Source organism: Drosophila kikkawai, chromosome 2L, assembly GCF_030179895.1.
Source record: "Drosophila kikkawai strain 14028-0561.14 chromosome 2L, DkikHiC1v2, whole genome shotgun sequence".
Taxonomy (NCBI): domain Eukaryota; kingdom Metazoa; phylum Arthropoda; class Insecta; order Diptera; family Drosophilidae; genus Drosophila; species Drosophila kikkawai.
In genome coordinates, this window is record NC_091728.1 from 30,909,056 (window position 1) to 30,927,913 (window position 18,858).

Sequence of the window (18,858 nt, forward strand, 5' to 3'; positions counted from 1 at the left end):
AGCGCTCTGTTAGGAATGAATCAAGTTCCGGCCACGTAGGAATTTCGGTTTTTTGTTCGATGGATTGCTCCCATAATGAAAGCGTCAGCTTTGGAAGTTTTGTGGAGCACAAGTTTTGTGGAGGCAATCCCAATTCTCAGTAGAAAGGCCGGAAATTCTCAGCGATGTTAGACAATTTTGGATTGCATTTTGCAGCTCCTTCAAGGCTGCCGAGGATTCGCGTTCAATGGACTCCATGTTATGTAATTTCTTAAGTTGATTGTTTACCAACGCGCGTTTATTTTCGAAACGATCGTGAAGCGCTGACCACGCGGATTGAAACCCATCATTAGTTAGCGGAGACTTCGTAACGATGGCGTGAGCTTCGCCGCTAGTTTTGGCGTTTAAGTGGAAAAGCTTTTCCACTGGAGTTAGGTTGGAATTGTTCACGTACATGGCCGTAAACAGATCACGAAATGTGGGCCAGCGCAGATAATCTCCGTCGAAGATTCCTGTATCGCATGGCGGAAGATCGCAGCCCCTCGAGAATGTCTCTGGTGGCGGAGCTGCTCTTGCCTGTGAATTGGAGACGGACACACGGTCAATGTCTTCGCTCAGCTTGGAAGCACATCTTTCGTACACCGCATAATAGTGTTCGTATTTATCTTGAAGTAGCGGAAGATTTCCGCAGAATGTAAAGAGACACTAAACAGACTCGCAAAAGACAACAGGATACAAGTAGCCTGGGTACCCGGACACAATGACAATGAGCTGCCAGGAACCAAGCGAGCAGGAGACACCAGAGCATCTGCTGTGCCACTGCCTGGCACTCAATAAACAAAGAGCCCGACACTTCGGAGCACACCAACTCGAGTCACTAGGGGAAGTTGAAAGGCAGCCAGTAGCTGCCATCCTAGCTTACCTGAATGACACGGGCTAGTACTGAGGGCTGGTACTGAGGGCGCTGACAACAGTAAATCGAGGGCGTGGATCAAAACGGAGCTCAGCTCTAATTGGAGGCGGCCAGTGTGGCCTCACCACTTTTACCTACCTACCATATGTAAATTGTAATGAAACTGTGTTTTCAGCATTTAAATCTATAATATAAACATCAAACGCAATCTGCAATGGTATACAAATTTGGCGTGCCGAAGTTAGCTTCCTTTCTTGTTATTACTTAAACCACTCTAATTTTGACAGTTAACCCATTAATTGCGTTTTTATTACCCTTGTGGCCGACATCAAAGGTCCCGATAATCGGGATAAATAACTACTAACATAAATAAACTAACGGAAAATATATTAATATGCTTATTAATATAGTTTAACGAGCGTTCTTTGTTTTTATCTTAAGAGTTTGGATAAACTGCTGTTCTTAATTTATTCTCATTTGGAAGCCTATTAAAATTTGATGGTCTTTAGATTGAAAGCTAGAAGTCGCAATAGTTTTATTCTACCTTAATCTTACCTGTAAAGACCAATCTCCAGTTTGTTTGTTGTAAATAGAAGTGAATCTTTGATCCGACGTATAGGTGCTTTCAGATACTGTTAAAAGGTGCAGATCTCTATGACGTATCCACGATACCTATTTTAAATTAAAAAATTGTTTATAAATAAAAGACATCGACACAAAGATAAAAAAAGATTTGGTATAGGATCCTAAGAAACTTGGCCCCACTTAATCCGAATCCAAGGCTTAATAAGGGAGCGCTTGAGGTAAAAAAATAAAAAATCAGAGCTCGCAAATATATGTTGACCGTTGTTTGCTTTCTCACAATCTGTCTGTTACTCTTGAAGAGAGTCTGTTCTGTTTTAGCTTGGTTTTATTCAGTTTTTGAGCTCTTTCTGTAGATATAATCGAAAAATTAATGGATCCATAATTTTTCTCAAAATATTCGCATTTACCGAGACATTTTTTGTCCAAGTGGAAAGGGAGATTACCGCAGGATCCAGATGGAAAAGACGAACAAAGACTGAACCCGAACACTGAAGAGCCTGGGTAACTTTAACATATCGGGATATCTGCTCAACATTGCGGTATTTCAGGCATTACACGAGCCTGGCTTCCAGAGAATGCAATGTCTCAGCCGGAGTTCAGCAGGGTTCTGTCACGGTACCGATACTCTGGAACGCTATGTATGACGGAGTACTGAGACTCCTATTGCCCGCCATCACAAATGCCGACATAGTGGTGTTCGCGAAGGAGCTAGCAACTACTAGCAGGACCGGTGTGGAAGGGATAGCGGTATCGTACAGGCTGTGCGCCATTAGGTCAAAAGGTCAAAAAAACAATTTCATGACATGAGTTAATAAACTCTTGTATGCATCCGTTTTCGCAACGATATCATTTGCAGGTAGAATAAGTCTAATCAGCATAAGTTTCGTAATAATTACATAAGCATAAAGAATAAGCTAAATAAGAATTCCGTTTAAGTACACAAACAGAAAACAATTGTAACACAATAAACTGTCAAGTGTAAAACCTTTAAATATAGCCATATGACACAGGCGCATTAATTAGAGACTTCATTAAAGCTTTGACAGCGCTATAGCGTTTTACAGAAGTGCGAGCAAGACGACTATATGGCGCTCTAATGTATTAGAATAATGCATTTGCTACTTCATTGCAGCGATAATCGATAGATCTACATAAATTATACTACAAAATACGGGTTTAATGAAGAAAATTGTAGTTGAAATATGTATTAGCCAGCTCATTGACAGTATGGTCTCACAATGACAATTTTATTATACCCTTGCAGGGTATTATAATTTCAGTCAGAAGTTTGCAACGCAGTGAAGGAGACCTTTCCGACCCTATAAAGTATATATATTCTTGATCAGCATCAACAGCCGAGTCGATCTAGCCATGTCCGTCTGTCCGCCCGTCTATCCGTCTGTCTGTCCGTTTCTACGCAAACTAGTCCCTCAGTTTTAAAGCTATCTGAATGAAACTTTGCATATAGTCTACTATATACTCTCACTGCTATATATGTCGGAACGGGCCGGATCGGACGACTATATTGAAATAGGATTGTTCCGAATATCCAGGATTTTCAATGATAAGATTTTAGTTTGAGGTTTTTATACCCTTGCAGGGTATTATAATTTCAGTCAGAAGTTTGCAACGCAGTGAAGGAGACGTTTCCGACCCTATAAAGTATATATATTCTTGATCAGCATCAACAGCCGAGTCGATCTAGCCATGTCCGTCTGTCCGTCTGTCTGTCTGTCCGTCTGTCTGTCTGTCCGTCTGTCTGTTTCTACGCAAACTAGTCCCTCAGTTTTAAAGCTATCTGAATGAAACTTTGCATATAGTCTTCTATATGCTCTCACTGCTATATATGTCGGAACGGCCCGGATCGGACGACTATATCATATAGCTGCCATACAAATGTTCGATATATTTGTAGAAAAAAATTAGAACTTTGATGTTTTTCAACATTTTTGCACCATTTTTTAGATATGGCCATTCTATATTATTTTAGAATTTTGGTATAAATTTTATGAAAATCGGACGACTATATGATATAGCTGCCATAGGAACGGTCGAGAAATAAATAGGAATAAAAATTATAGTTTCGTTGTTTTTCAACGTATGTTTATCTACTCTGAGATATAAGCTTTTTTTATTATTTTAGAATTATGGTATAAATTTCATAAAAATCGGACAACTATATCATATAGCTGCCATATAAACCGATCGGTAGATGTAGAGAAAATGTAAAACTGGGAATGTAAAACTGTAACTGTCAAACTTTAAACATAATAAGTATAGGTAAAATTTAATGAAACTCTGTTTTGTGAGTGTTTTCAGCATTTAAATCTATAATATAAACATCGAAACCAATCTGCAAGGGTATACAAACTTCGGCGTGCCGAAGTTAGCTTCCTTTCTTGTTATATTTGGTTTTTAGTTTTATTTTTTTACTTTCGAATTGGAGCAGCTATGATGCCGCTTTGGGGCAGCTATGATGCCGCCTTGGAGCTCAAAGAGTTAATGTTTTATACAGTATTCCTTAAGTTAAAATATAAGCTCGGTCTCGTAGCTGCGCTGCTCGCAGGCAGCGGCAGAGAGACGGCTATGGATATATATATTCTTATGTATAAAGAAATGTACTTATGTACATTGGCTATGCGCTCACAAGTGGAGGCGCGAGGGGGTATGCGCGTGTAGTCCATTCGATGCAAATATGCCGACACTAGCACTTTTCAATGCGCAGGCTAAGCCTTAGCGATCGTTTCATATTTCGGCCACTCAATGGTTTATGACCGGGACTTTGAAATATGTAAACACTGCAACATTGTGTTACAGCGCGCACCCGTTAAGTTATAATATACAGTGGGTACTTGATATGTGTGCATACTACATCTCCCTCCTTTTGAAAAATAACGTAATATAATGAAGCTATTTTATACTAGTGTTTATAATTAATACACTTTTAATTGGTTTTTGCTATTTTTTTTTTTTTTTTGTTTTAGTTTTGTTTGTTTTTTTTTTTTGTTGTATTTTGTAAGTGTATTTATGTGTAGGTATGAGTGTGTATGGCTAGACTAAATGCAAATTATGAAATAAAGATTTGTAACCTATCCTTATGATATATCATTTACCCTATGGTCGTATAATAATTTATTCCTATTCTTACTGGCGTCTAACATAACCCTAGCTCTTTTATAAGCTAATTCTAATCTATACTTAGATTCCTTAGCATAGTCATCTATATTGTAAATTGGTTCTACTCTATCTATGCTATTGAAGTGTTTCGGTAAATTACTTGTTTTACCGAACACTAACTCATATGGACAATAAGTATGTGCCATAGGGGGGGACATGTTGAAACAAAAAACGTAGTATTGAAGCCATACGTCCCAATCAGATTTGTCAACCGATATATAGGATCGTATATACTCATTAAAGGTTCTGTGGCTTCTTTCTACTGTTCCAACTGTCTGGTGATGGTGTGCTGTTGATGTAATATTTTTGATTTTCAAATATTTGCACAGATCGTCTATGATTGAATTTATATACTCTGTTCCCATGTCCGTAATGAACGTCTTCATTGGACCGTACTTCAGAATAAAAGATTCAAATATTGCTTTGGCTACGGTATTAGCATTTTTATTTGGAATCGGTATTGCAACTAAATATTTCGTTAGATCACATATTAATGTGACTGCATACTCGTTACCATTTTCAGATTTTGGTAGTGGTCCAATGGTATCCACTATCACTCTGTCGAATGCGTGTGTTGGTGTATCTGTGATTGTAAGAGGGGTCTTAGTGTGATTTGTTATTTTAGATTTCTGGCATTTCGGACATTTCCTTATGTACTCTTTTATGTCTTTGGACATATTTTTCCAGTAGTAGTGTCTCTGGACCTTGGCCAAGGTTTTTGTGATGCCAGTGTGACCTCCTTGTATTGGATCATCATGTAACGTAGACAAAATTGCTTCTTTATCTGTATCATTTGATACTAGGGTCACCGGGTTGAGTAGCGCTACTCTTAATGTTTTCAGTATCTTATTGCCCATTAATTTAAAATTATCTATTGATATTTTATCAAATATATTTTCCCACGGTGCCACTTTGAGTTGGCTGATATTATGTATACCGGCTTGCATTTCAAGCCTTTGGAAAAATTGACCTAAGTCGATAACTCCATTAGTATATAAATCGCTAACCTCATATCTTGCAATAATTTTCTTGCCATGTTTAAATAAACATAACATATCTTTTATATGCAAGGTCACTACTTTACGTACTTCGTCATTGTTTATGACGTCGTAAACGTTGGGCTTAGAAGCTTTATTCAGAGATTGCGTAGACAATTCTTTTTCTTGTTGTTCCGCGCGGAATTTTTGTCTACTTTGAAATCGTGTAGTGACTTTATTTATCGATCCAGTTATATTTTGTAGTTCTTTGATGGTTATTCTTGATAACGCATCAGCTACATAATTGTCTTTGCCCTTCAGGTATTCTACCGTAAAATCGAATTCCTCTAACTCAAGCCTTATACGTGTTAATTTCGAACTTGGATTTACCATTGAAAACAAATAGGTTAATGGTCTATGATCCGTTTTAATAGTGAAGTGGTTGCCATAAATATATGGTCGAAAATGTTTTATAGCCCAATGAATAGCAGCTAATTCCTGCTCAGTAGTACTCTTGTTACTCTCTCCTTTAGTAAAGGATCTTGATGCGTATGTAATTGGAAGTTGGAGTCCATTATGGTTTTGAGTTAAAACCGCTCCACACGCTTGTTTACTTGCATCAGTTATTATGCAGAATTCTTTAGAAAAATCTGGATATTGTAACAAGGTTGGATTTATGAGTGCCGTTTTAAGATGATCGAAGGCATTCTGGCATTCCGATGTCCATTCGAATTTTACATATTTTTTGCATAACCTAGTTATGTGACGGGAATAATCGGCAAAATTTTTTATAAAGCGCCTATAATAATTGCAAAATGCAACGAATCGTCTAGCGCTGTCCGCGTCATGCGGGACTGGATAGTTTTTTATTACGTCATATTTTTTGTCATCAGGCAAGATTCCTTTATCAGTGCATTTATGTCCCAAAAATGTGACTTCATGCATGAAAAATGAACAAATTTCGGGATGTAACTTTAGGTTGTGTTTCCTACATGTCTCAAAAACATCAGTTAGGTTCTTAAGCATGTGTTTTTCGGAACATCCTATGATCCATATAAAGAAATGCTTGTGACGGTTCTAATCCTGAGAAAGCAATAGTCATCATTCTCTGGAATGAATTTGGGGCTATTTTCAAGCCAAATGGTAATCGCGTGAAGCGATACGCGCCATTGCTCGTTGAAAATGACGTTATATCCCAAGTTCAATTTGGTGAAAACCAGACATTAAGTCTAGGCATGAAAAATATTTAGCTCTACCTAGCTGATCTAGAATATCATCAATTCTAGGTAAAGGGAATTTATCTGACAATAGTTTTTTATTTATTTGACGATAGTCAATTACTAATCGCCATTTCTTCTTGTCAGAGTCCGGGAGGGACTTCTTCGGAACTAATAAGAGTGGGCTATTGTAAGGTGAGACTGATGGTTCGACTATTTTGTCGTCTATCAGCTTTTGTACTTGGGCCTGAATTTCTTGCACTTGGCTGTGCGGACTTCTGTAATTTTTGATATATACGGGCTCGTCATCCTTTAATCTAAGCTTTTGTTTATAGAAGTTATTTGTTGTTATAGATTCGGTTTCGAGTCCGAATATGTCTGTGTATCTGGTGCATAGATCTTTTAATTGAGATTTGAATAAAGGCGGGAAGTTTTTGGTTAATTTACTCATAACGAATTCATCTCTTCCTTCGTTATTTTCTTTTATTATATCATAATTATTCAAAGTTTCGTATTTAATATTATTTAAGCTTACAATTTTCGTGGCATTCGTTGTATTTATTATACGGACAAAAGTATTATTGTGGTCGGATATCGTGTTTGCGATATAAATTCCTTCATCAATTTCTTGATTTAATATCAGAATTTGATTTTTTGCTGAGGGAATTTGTATTTCTCGGACAACTTCGGAACGTGCAGGGAGTACTGTAACTTACTTTCACAAGAGTGAAGTATTTGCAATTTAATTTGTGAGGAGTCGTTCGACTCCCCACAAATACTGGCGGCCAACTACAACGGCAACCGCGCCAGCCGCCGACAACAAAAACAGCTCCCGCAGCCAACAACAACAGCGTCAGCAGCGAATATCAACAGCGCCAGCAGCGAACAACAACAGCGCCAGCAGCCGAACAACAACAACATCAGCCGAAAACCCAAAACCAAAACAACACAGGCGGCCAAGGGCCAAAACTAAACAAAACGCTCGCGAATACTCTGTATAAAACTTTGTAGATTTCTAGTGTACGATCTGTATTATATCTAATTAATAATTTGTATAATTTAAGCTTAATCGATAATCCGTAGTTATCTTTCCCCCCCGTTCTCACACCACTAGCGCACACACACACACACACATCAGGAGAGCAGAGAGTTATTCACCACGAACAAGTGGCCACGGAGCCAGCGCCGTGCAGGAGCAAGAGAGAGAGGACATACGATCAAGCACAAAAGAACCCCCGAAAATTTGCACGCGCCAAAGAAAGAGCGAGAGCGAAGGAATGCACCGAAACTTCGAGAAGTGGAAAATTACCGGAGCTGCCGAAATTGGCAAAACGCATGGCATATTTTTTCACTCTTGCGGAGGCGGCGAACTTAATCAGAAGTGCGAGCGGGAAAATATGTAAAACTTCAAGTGCGGTTGACAGTGAGCAGCGAGTGACGACGAGGGAGTTCCAAGTGACCAAGGAGACCACGAGGAGGGATGCGAAAGCCAGCATCGACGCGCGAGGCCAACAGCGGCGGCGACCAGGAGCGCCCGATTCCAGCCACCGGCTGACGACAATCTAGGAGGAGATCAACCAGGCGATCTCGGAGGGAGTGTGCCCGGCCCAGGACCAGCGGCGGAGCACTTAGAGACATCGCGCGTGTGTGTGTGCGTGGAGTTTGAGACGGGTGAGTGATTAGGGTGAACCGCACTCTGGCCAGCGAGTGTAACGTGCATTTAGAAATTTCTCGACGGTCAAGATGCGGATTCACTAGAGTAGGCTAGAAAAATTAAATAACTAACACTGCAAAGAATTTGTATAAATTAAGCCCAGGAATAAACGAATGAGAAAATAATGAAACCAAAGCGCAGAACCAATGTAAATAACTAAGAATGGAAAGCAAAAATTTATTTAAATAAACTTGTACATATATATATATGAAATTGAAAAAAACTAAAAGCTCCCCTCGCTGTCGCCATGTTATTTCCCCTGACCTACGCCAAATTTTTGTCAAACGAGACATGCAGAGAAAAAAGGGGTGGACCCAAACTTCGCTAACAGTCTCCTTGAAATGTATAAAAATAAAATATTTCGCTCCGCCCTGTTTCCCCTCGTGGTAAAAATCAGCTGGAAATTAATAAGGAAATATTTTATTACAAAGTCGAAGTCCGGCGAAAGGGGTGGACCTTATCTTCGGGGCCAATATATTACCGCGAATTAAATTAAATATTTCTCCGGTTATTTAACGCAGTGCAGTGGCCACGCGTTTACGATGAGAGGATTTCAGGCATAGTTTTTGCGGGGAACGGCTGAGGTTTTTTCGCCCCCACTGGGAAAATACACGCAGAGAAATCTAAATGAGGGAAAATAAATAAATCAAAGAAACGCTCTCTTAAATATAACTTTCGGCGCAAATTAAGTCTAGCTCGCAGGGAAGGACCCAAAATCACGCTGGTCATGACTCACGTAAAATATTTTCCCAAGAATGCCTAGATTTTAGGCCATAACTTCTGCCCTAGGAAGCGGTGCTCCCCAGAATCGATTCCGTCTCTTTCGGTCTCCTTATAGTGCCTGCTGTAAGCCCGACCCAAGGCGCGTCTCCGCCGACTATTTCGCTCTACTGCAAAGACCGAATCAGCCATTTTTCTGGCTGCGTATCCCGGTGGCTGACAACCAACACCTCACGTCAGCTCACCGCGCGTCAAAACGCTTTGTCCCATATCTTTATCAATTTTTCTGATAAAGAGGACCTTGGACGTGACTGAGACCTACCCCAGCCGTCGAACTTCCTTACAGAATGGCGCCCGAACAGGGACATGGGGTTTACAAATTTTAGACGTCGAAAATATGGCCTAAAGACCCATTTGGATACGTAAAGTTTGAAAAATTTTCGGTTCCGCCACTTAGAGAAAAATTTCTAAGTCAGAACGTATGGAGAGTCGGATGTCGAGGGACACCGAAATTTCTAGGGCAGAAAACTACAGGAAAATATATATATATCTTGATAAGAATATATACAGAGCATTGTATATAACCTCAAAGTTGGAAAAAAAAAAAAAAAACTTTGAAAATTTTTGCGAGGCACATGGTGAAAATCGGGAGAACTTAACCAAAAAGTATACCCACTCTAATGAACTCGTGGCACACGCAGCGAAAATTTTATGTCTCAGCCGCGAAAAGATCATAACCTAAAACGAGAGGTTATCAGATCACGTGACCAAGAAAAAAAAACCCACACGTGAAGAAACACACGTGAGCCAAGAAAACGAAACGAGCAGAGAAAGGAAAAAAAAGAGAGAGAGAGCGAAAAGCCCTCTAGGTAGCCAAGTCAGGTCGCGAGAATTTCAAAAGCACGAGGTAGGGAAAAGCTAACACAAATTCCCCACAGCGCAGCCATTTTGTTTTCGCCCTTCACTCTCATCGTCGTCTCCCTCACACCAGCGGCGATCGAGTACAGCTAGTACGCATCGGTGGGGGCTCTTCTTTGTCAACCGTCGTCGAGGCAACACGGACAGTCGCAGTTTTTCAACGGAAATCAAAAGTCAACGTCGTGGAAAGTTTTACCAAGTCTCGATCATCGTCGTAGAAATTTTAAAGCAACTGTGAATCACCGTCGAATAAAATTTACATCGCCGTCGAATAATTTCAATCATCGTCGTAGAAATTTTACAAAGCTTGCATTGTCGTCGAATAAATTTAATCCCCGTCGAGGAGAGCTGCAGAATTAAATCGCCGTTTTTACATCGAATTTGGGTTCAACCTAGTTGCACGTAGGCATTGAGTAAATTTTCTGTGGCAAATAAAAATCAAATATTTCACTGAAGTTTAATCAACTCAAACATCGCTTGACCCTCGCCTGAAATATTTCTCTCGACCTATCGAAATGTTTCTGTCCGTTTGCCATTTCACTAATTATTTCACAGCAATATGGGCGCACGTTGGATTTCGTATTTGCGGAAGCGAGAACTGGAGGCGATTTTGAAGGAGTTTTCCTTGGAAGCAACCGGAACAGTCGAGGAAATGAGGAGCCGGTTGGCCGCATTTAATAATCGGGACGATCATGTACTGGAGATAGCCGAACAACTGCAGGAATGCGAGGCGGAAATCACAGCCGCATTAACTGAGAGTAAACCCCGTACACCGAGTCCGAATCCACACCCACCGGGTCCAACGCAGCTTCCGATGCCAACACAGGAAGGCAGAGGTGCCGCCACTACAGTCGGAGACATGGAGACCAACCCGGTCAGACGGGACATTTTTCCCAAGAAGTCCGAGATGTCAGCAGCCACGCTCGCAGAGAAACTGAAGAATTGGGGAATTACTTTCGATGGGACCACGGACCCTATTATCTTTATCCAGCACTTCGAGGAACGAGCCACCACATATGAAGTCGACGTGGAGAAGATGCCGCAGGCCATCCCTGGTCTCTTGACAGACACGGCCGAACACTGGTTTCGGACAAGCCAGCTGCTAGGGAAATCGTGGACGAACTTCAAGAAGGCGTTTCTTGACTTCTTCCTGCCGCCCAGGTATTTTCAGAGACTCGACGATGAGATCCGCAACAGATACCAACGACAAGGAGAGCCATTTAAGCACTACCTGGTAAACATTCGACTCATGATGCAGAGAGCAGGATACAGCGCGGAACAGGAGTTGGAACGCATCTACGAGAATCTCCAACCGGAGTACCAGCTGTTTACAAGGATACACGAGTTCACGACTTTGGAGCAACTTACCGACTTAGTGGTAAACTATGAAGACACCCGCGATCGAGCCACGGGAAACCAAGCAAGGATGCTGGCCGAACTGCAGCCACCACCAGGAAGAGATTACTACGCGACCCCGGCGTATGCAGGAGCACCATCAACGAGCTACCAAAATGTCACGCGACCAGTCAGACGACCACCTACGCTCGCCGCAGTTCCACAACTAGGTTCTCGAGTGGGAAACATATCGATGGTGCCGCATTGTAGATTAGCTTGCAGGAATTGTGCCCAGGAAGGACACCGTTCATACACATGTCGCAATCCCAGAGTTCTCTTCTGCTGGGATTGTGGTCGCAGAGGAATACGCACTTACGAGTGCTGTCGTGTTTTACAAGTTCTCTCTTCTCTTTCAGTACCCAGCCCCAAGAACGTTCCAAGTCTACCCGCTGTTTTAACAAATGCGTCTTCTCCAGAACCAACAGACAACATCGAAGCCACAGAACCCGCACCAGCCAGTAACGATACAGATAACAGGATGCACGACACCCAGACCAGCAGTATGTTAGGGCCGCGAGACGACAATGCCGTGCGAAACAATCCGCTTCGACGAAATCAAGCTTCTGCTTCAACAGAACCAGTAGCGGAAGGGCGAGCGACTTCCCCAGCCAGAGCAGAGTGTACACCTGACGCTGGAGGAATCCTAGCCGCACTCAAGGAGACCACGGAGCAGGAAGACCGCACCAAGGCGGTATCAGGAAGCAGAGAGACACGTAGCAGAGAAGCATAAGCAGCAGAGAGCCTGTACCGAGACAGGAGAAGAATCCAGGAAATACCCGCACCCAGGCGGAAGCATCAGAGGAACGTCATCGATGAGCCCGCACCCCGGCGGCATAGCAGCAGGAGCCCGCACACGGCGGCACATCAGCGAGAACCCCGCTCAAGGCGGAATCAGCATCAGGAGTTCGCACACGGCGGACACATCATCGAGAAGACCGCACACGGCGGCTACATCAGCGAGAAGACCCGCACACGGCGGACACAGCCGCACGAGTCCCGCACCAAGGCGGAAATAGCAGAGCAACCGCAGCAGCAGAGAAGCAGAGTATCATTTCACAGGAATACCCGCATCAAGACGGAAGCAACGGAGAAGCACTCAAGGATACCCGCAGACAGCGGAAGCACATACGGAGAGCAGCAGCGCAGCAGCAACTCCAGAAGTCCGTATGCAGACGGCACCGTAGCCAAGAATTTGCTCCAAACAAGCCGTCGAGAGACGCTCGATCCTGGCCAAGGCAAGAGCCAACCAGGAACACTGCGACAGGAGCCAAGGCTTGAGTCAGTGGGGGCCACTTGCTGGAGGGTGCGCCTTCCCAACGTTCCCACTCCCCTAAGGGGGAAACTCAACGCTCCCAGTACCAGCATTAGCCCACGTTCCCCCTCACTAATAACTAACCCCCAACTAAAACCACTAGTTAGTCATAATAGTAAACATAAAAGTCTAATAAAACTTTGTTTTCCTACAGCGCGTCATACCCAAGCCGACGATTTGACACGGACCAGCCAGCCCGCTCGACACAAGAAAGCTCGTCTCAGGCCTGGGCCAAGAGGCCATACACGCCTGGACAGCAGCGGTGGTGCCAAGCCTGTTGCCATCCGCTCCCCGTCGAGTGACCTTTGGAGACGTGACCGCGAGCTCCGAGAGAGAGGGTGCCGGCGTTGGCCACGGCCGCCACCACAAGCAACGACGACGATGATCTGGCCACCGTCATCCCGGGAAATTCTTCCCCGGGCAAGGAGAAGGAGACGCCAGCGCTGGCCGCGGCCATCACATCCGCCGCGTCCACATCACCACGGAGAACGAGATTTCCATTTTTTCGCGCCCCCGAAGAAAGAGGGGGATGTGAGGAGTCGTTCGACTCCCCACAAATACTGGCGGCCAACTACAACGGCAACCGCGCCAGCCGCCGACAACAACAGCGTCAGCAGCGAATATCAACAGCGCCAGCAGCGAACAACAACAGCGCCAGCAGCCGAACAACAACAACAGCAGCCGAAAACCCAAAACCAAAACAACACAGGCGGCCAAGGGCCAAAACTAAACAAAACGCTCGCGAATACTCTGTATAAAACTTTGTAGATTTCTAGTGTACGATCTGTATTATATCTAATTAATAATTTGTATAATTTAAGCTTAATCGATAATCCGTAGTTATCTTTCCCCCCCGTTCTCACACCACTAGCGCACACACACACACACACATCAGGAGAGCATGCGCCGATATTCACCTTCGACGAAGAAGAGGAAGAGGTGGCCACTCCCAAGAGATGCCGGGATGCAGCGAGTCCAGATGGAAAGCAAACGGGGGCCAACAAGAAGCAAAGGGTCGAAGCAAACACGGCCGTTCTAGTGGAGAGACTGGGCGCAATGCTGGACGAAATGGTGACCAAGTTCACCGACACGAAAGGCAACAACAAGAAGGTGGTCCGCCACGTTACGCAGGGGACGATCGACGCGATGATCGCTATGAAGAAGCTGCAGCTTGACATCAGCGCGTCATTGGCCGGCGGCCACACCAAGGGCTCCACGGCTTGCGCAAGCCAGCAGACCACCCCTACGCTGTCTGGCACGGCCCCTAGTGCTACACCCGCGAGCAGCCGTGTAACTACGGCATGGCAGCAGGTCAAGCACAAGCCAAAGCCCAAAGCACCCCACGCAATGGCGGAGAGCAGAGCCCAAAAAGAGGAGCAGGCCCCTCGCACCATGAAGCCCAGGAAGCAGCGCTCCGATGCCATCCTGATTAAGTGCAGTGAAGGATCCTATGCAGACATGCTGAGGATTGTTAAGACGGAGCCCTCACTCCAAGGACTCAAGGAAGGCGTGCAAGGCCTGCGAAGGACTGCCAATGGCGGACTCCTTGTACGGATGCAGAAGTCCCTCGACCCATCCACACAGCAGCTGCAAGCGGCCCTCAAAACGGCCATCTCCGGCAAGGCGGAGGTGACCGTCATGCAGGAGACGGTCCAGGTGGAGATCCGTGATCTTGATGACTTGACCAGCGGGGAGGAGGTCACAATGGCACTATTTGCGGGAGAGGACTGCGACATCCCAAGCGACACTGCGCCCAGAATGCGGAAAGCGTTTGGAGGAACGCAAATTGCGACGGTAAGCCTGAGACCCGAGCACGCGCGGAGACTGCTCGAGAAGGGCAAGATCCGAATTGGATGGGTAGTATGCCGCATCCGGGAGAAATTGGAGCCGAGGCGCTGCTATAAATGCATGGGCTTCGGTCACACCTCGGCAAGATGCCGCGCTTCTGAAGCTACGGCCAAAGCCACACAGGAAGCATGTTTTAAATGTGGAGGCACCGGCCACAAGCACTATACGTGCCAGGGCAAGCCCAGATGCATTCTATGCACGCGAGGTGGCAAGACTGCGAGAGACGCAGAGCACGCGACCCTGAGCAGGATCTGCCCCGAGTACGTGAAGGCGGCCAAAAACAATACCAATGGTTAGGGTTCTTCAACTCAACCTTAACCACTGTAGATCAGCCCAAGATCTACTGACCCAGACGGTCAGCGAGCAGAACATCGACGTCGCTATACTGAGCGAGCCCTACCGGCCAAAACCAGAAGGAGTCTGGCAACAAAGCACCAATGGCGGCGCAGCCATTTGGAGCTGCGGGCAGTCCCCGTGCCACCTAGCGCAGAGGGCGACGAGGCCTGGCTATGCCAGGGCTAAGTTTCAAGGGACAACCATATACAGTTGCTACCTAGCCCCGAGCTTGCACACAGACGAGTTCAGGGAGATAGTGCAAGAGATCGCCCAAGATGCTCGCGGACGATCACCGGTGATAATCGCTGGAGACTTTAATGCATGGTCCACAGCCTGGGGGAGTACGAGAACGACCCAGCGCGGAACTATCATCCTTGACGCCTTTTCCACCCTGGATGTCTGCCTACTAAATGATGGAAGAAGATGCACATTTAGCAAGTCAGGTCGTGAGTCATACATTGACCTGACCTTCGCCAGTCCAGAGCTCACCAGGAACAGCTACTGGGAAGTCACCCACCTGCTCACCTATAGCGATCACGCGGCAATCGTCTTCCAAACGAGACAAAATCAGCTTCACCAAACCAGCCGGGAAACTGCCTACAGGGTACACACCCTAAACTCCGAGGTGCTCCTAAGCTGCATGGATGCCAACACCATTACAGGCGAGGCAAACACCTGCGCGGATGTCATATCCGCCAGGATCAAGGCAGCCTGCGACGCGGCAATGGAGAAATCCACCAAGGGAGGCGGAAGGCGACCAGTCCCCTGGTGGAACCAGGAAATAGCTTCAGCCAGAAGCAAATGTCTCGCTGCAAGGCGGAAATGCCAAAGAAGCCGAGGACGCACCACGCAGGAGCTGTACGAGTCATGGTACAGGGAAATGAAAAAGGCCCTCAAGGTGGCGATCAGGACCAGCAAGCACAAGTGTTTCCAGGAGCTTTGCGATGCGGCTGACAAAGAACCGTTTGGCTCAGCCTACAAAATGGTTACGGGTAAGCTAACCAGGCAGCCGACTCCAACCTCCCAGCAGCATCTGGGAACAATAGTTGACACGCTGTTCCCGCCACAGCCGCCACTAAGACTACCCAGCGTGGCTGCGGGCGAACCGATCCCCACCTGCGAAGAGGAAGTCCTTAGCGCGCTGACAAGCTGCCAAGCATCTAAGGCCCCCGGACCAGATGGCATTCCCAATGCAGCTCTGCATGCCATAGTGAAGGCTTACCCGAAGCTATTTGTGCAGCTGTATAACACATGCATTGCTGAGAAAACCTTCCCAAGAGCTTGGAAGCAGCAGAGACTCGTGCTCATCCCGAAGCCTGGCAAGCTGAACGACGACCCGTCCTCATTTCGGCCCCTATGCATGCTGAATACGATTGGCAAAATATTCGAGCGCATCATAGGCAACAAACTAGAGAGGGAAATCGAGGAGCGCGGTGCCCTATCAACCCATCAGCACGGTTTCCGCAAGAAGCGAAGCACCATTGATGCGATCCGCGAGGTAACACAGCTTGCGGAAAAGGCCATTGAAGGCGAAAGATGGCAAGGAGGCTCCAAGAAGTACTGCCTCGTATGCACCTTGGACGTCAAAAACGCGTTCAACTCTGCAAATTGGAGTCTAATCCTCCAAGCACTCCAGCGTGGCGGCATATCTGGCTACATTATCCAGCTGATTGCCGATTACTTCAAGGACCGCGTCCTGCTATACAGCTCCGACGCCGGAAAACAGATACATCACGTGACAGGAGGCGTACCCCAAGGCTCAGTCCTCGGGCCACTTCTGTGGAACGTCATGTATGACGACATACTGAGGCTGCCACTACCCGAAGGTTGCTCTGTAATTGGCTTTGCAGACGATATCGCGCTTGTCACGGTGGAGAAACACCTATCAGACGTCTCTACTAAATGTAGCCATGCGATAGACATTCTGATGTCGTGGCTAGCAGACAACGGTCTCTCCCTTGCCGAGCAGAAAACGGAGGCCGTACTTATCAGTAGCCGAAAGATTGTCGAGAAGGTGAACTTCCGGGTCGGCTCGACCACCATCGAGTCAAGCCCGACGGTTAAATACCTTGGGGTCCTGATCGACCACAGGCTCAACTACAAGTGTCACTTGGAGTACGCAGCGGCCAAGGCGTCCAAGGCCACTGCCGCCATCTCGAGGATGATGGCTAACACGCGCGGTCCTAGGCAGCACAGTAGACGGCTGATATCAACAGTCGTGACGTCAACCCTACTCTACGCCGCACCGATATGGTCGGAGGCCATGCTGGTTGCGAGCTACAGCCGCCAATGCAGGACGGTGTATCGACGCTGCGCGCTGCGCATCTCCAGCTGCTTCTGCACGGTCTCTGAAGAAGCTGCGCTGGTGGTAGCCGGATCGATCCCTATCGACCTGCTGGCAGCGGAACGCAGGACCGGTAACTCGGGCAGCAGAACCCAGAGGAGCACCACTGTCGCAAGGTGGCAGGCGAGGTGGGATAACGCGAGCACTGGACGCTGGACACATCGGCTCATCCCCGATCTGGATCAGTGGATACACAGACGTCACGGGCAAGTAGACTTCTACACAACGCAGCTGATCACGGGCCACGGATGCTTCAAGGCTTATCTTCACAGATTCAAGCACGAGGCCGACCCATCCTGCGACTATTGCGGCGGTGCATCCGTTGCGGATGCAGAACACGCCTTCTTCGAGTGTCCGCTTTTCCGCGCGGAAAGAGAGGCAGCAGAGGCAACAACCAACCGTCGCCTTACACCCGAGACCATAATTGGGTGTATGCTGGAGACCCCATCCAACTGGGATGCGGTTACGGACATGGCAGCAACCGTCATGAGGGAGCTAAGGCGCCGGGAGCAGACCCGACGCACTGAGGGCCTTAGATGAGCGGCAACCTGACCGCCAGCCACCCCGCGAAGTATAGCTTCGCGGCAGTCCCGCGGGAGTGGACTCCTTCTTCAAAACTTCCACTATCCAAATTTTTTGTAAAAATACTTCCTGTTCATTTTTAAATAAAAAAAAAAAAAAAAAAAAAAAAAAAAAAAAAAAAAAAAAAAACATCAGGAGAGCAGAGAGTTATTCACCACGAACAAGTGGCCACGGAGCCAGCGCCGTGCAGGAGCAAGAGAGAGAGGACATACGATCAAGCACAAAAGAACCCCCGAAAATTGGCACGCGCCAAAGAAAGAGCGAGAGCGAAGGAATGCACCGAAACTTCGAGAAGTGGAAAATTACCGGAGCTGCCGAAATTGGCAAAACGCATGGCATATTTTTTCACTCTTGCGGAGGCGGCGAACTTAATCAGAAGTGCGAGCGGGAAAATATGTAAAACTTCAAGTGCGGTTGACAGTGAGCAGCGAGTGACGACGAGGGAGTTCCAAGTGACCAAGGAGACCACGAGGAGGGAGGCGAAAGCCAGCATCGACGCGCGAGGCCAACAGCGGCGGCGACCAGGAGCGCCCGATTCCAGCCACCGGCTGACGACAATCTAGGAGGAGATCAACCAGGCGATCTCGGAGGGAGTGTGCCCGGCCCAGGTCCAGCGGCGGAGCACTTAGAGACATCGCGCGTGTGTGTGTGCGTGGAGTTTGAGACGGGTGAGTGATTAGGGTGAACCGCACTCTGGCCAGCGAGTGTAACGTGCATTTAGAAATTTCTCGACGGCCAAGATGCGGATTCACTAGAGTAGGCTAGAAAAATTAAATAACTAACACTGCGAAGAATTTTTATAAATTAAGCCCAGAAATAAACGAATGAGAAAATAATGAAA

General features: G+C 46.2%; 1 protein-coding gene across 1 annotated transcript in view; it reads right to left on the bottom strand.

Annotated features, from left to right (window-relative positions):
- dpr21 (defective proboscis extension response 21) overlaps nucleotides 1-18,858 on the bottom strand; it is a 306,824-nt gene that overhangs the window by 181,215 nt on the left and 106,751 nt on the right. The window contains 1 exon segment of the mRNA XM_070286878.1: nucleotides 1,448-1,564. Within this exon segment, the coding sequence (XP_070142979.1) occupies nucleotides 1,448-1,564 (117 nt within the window).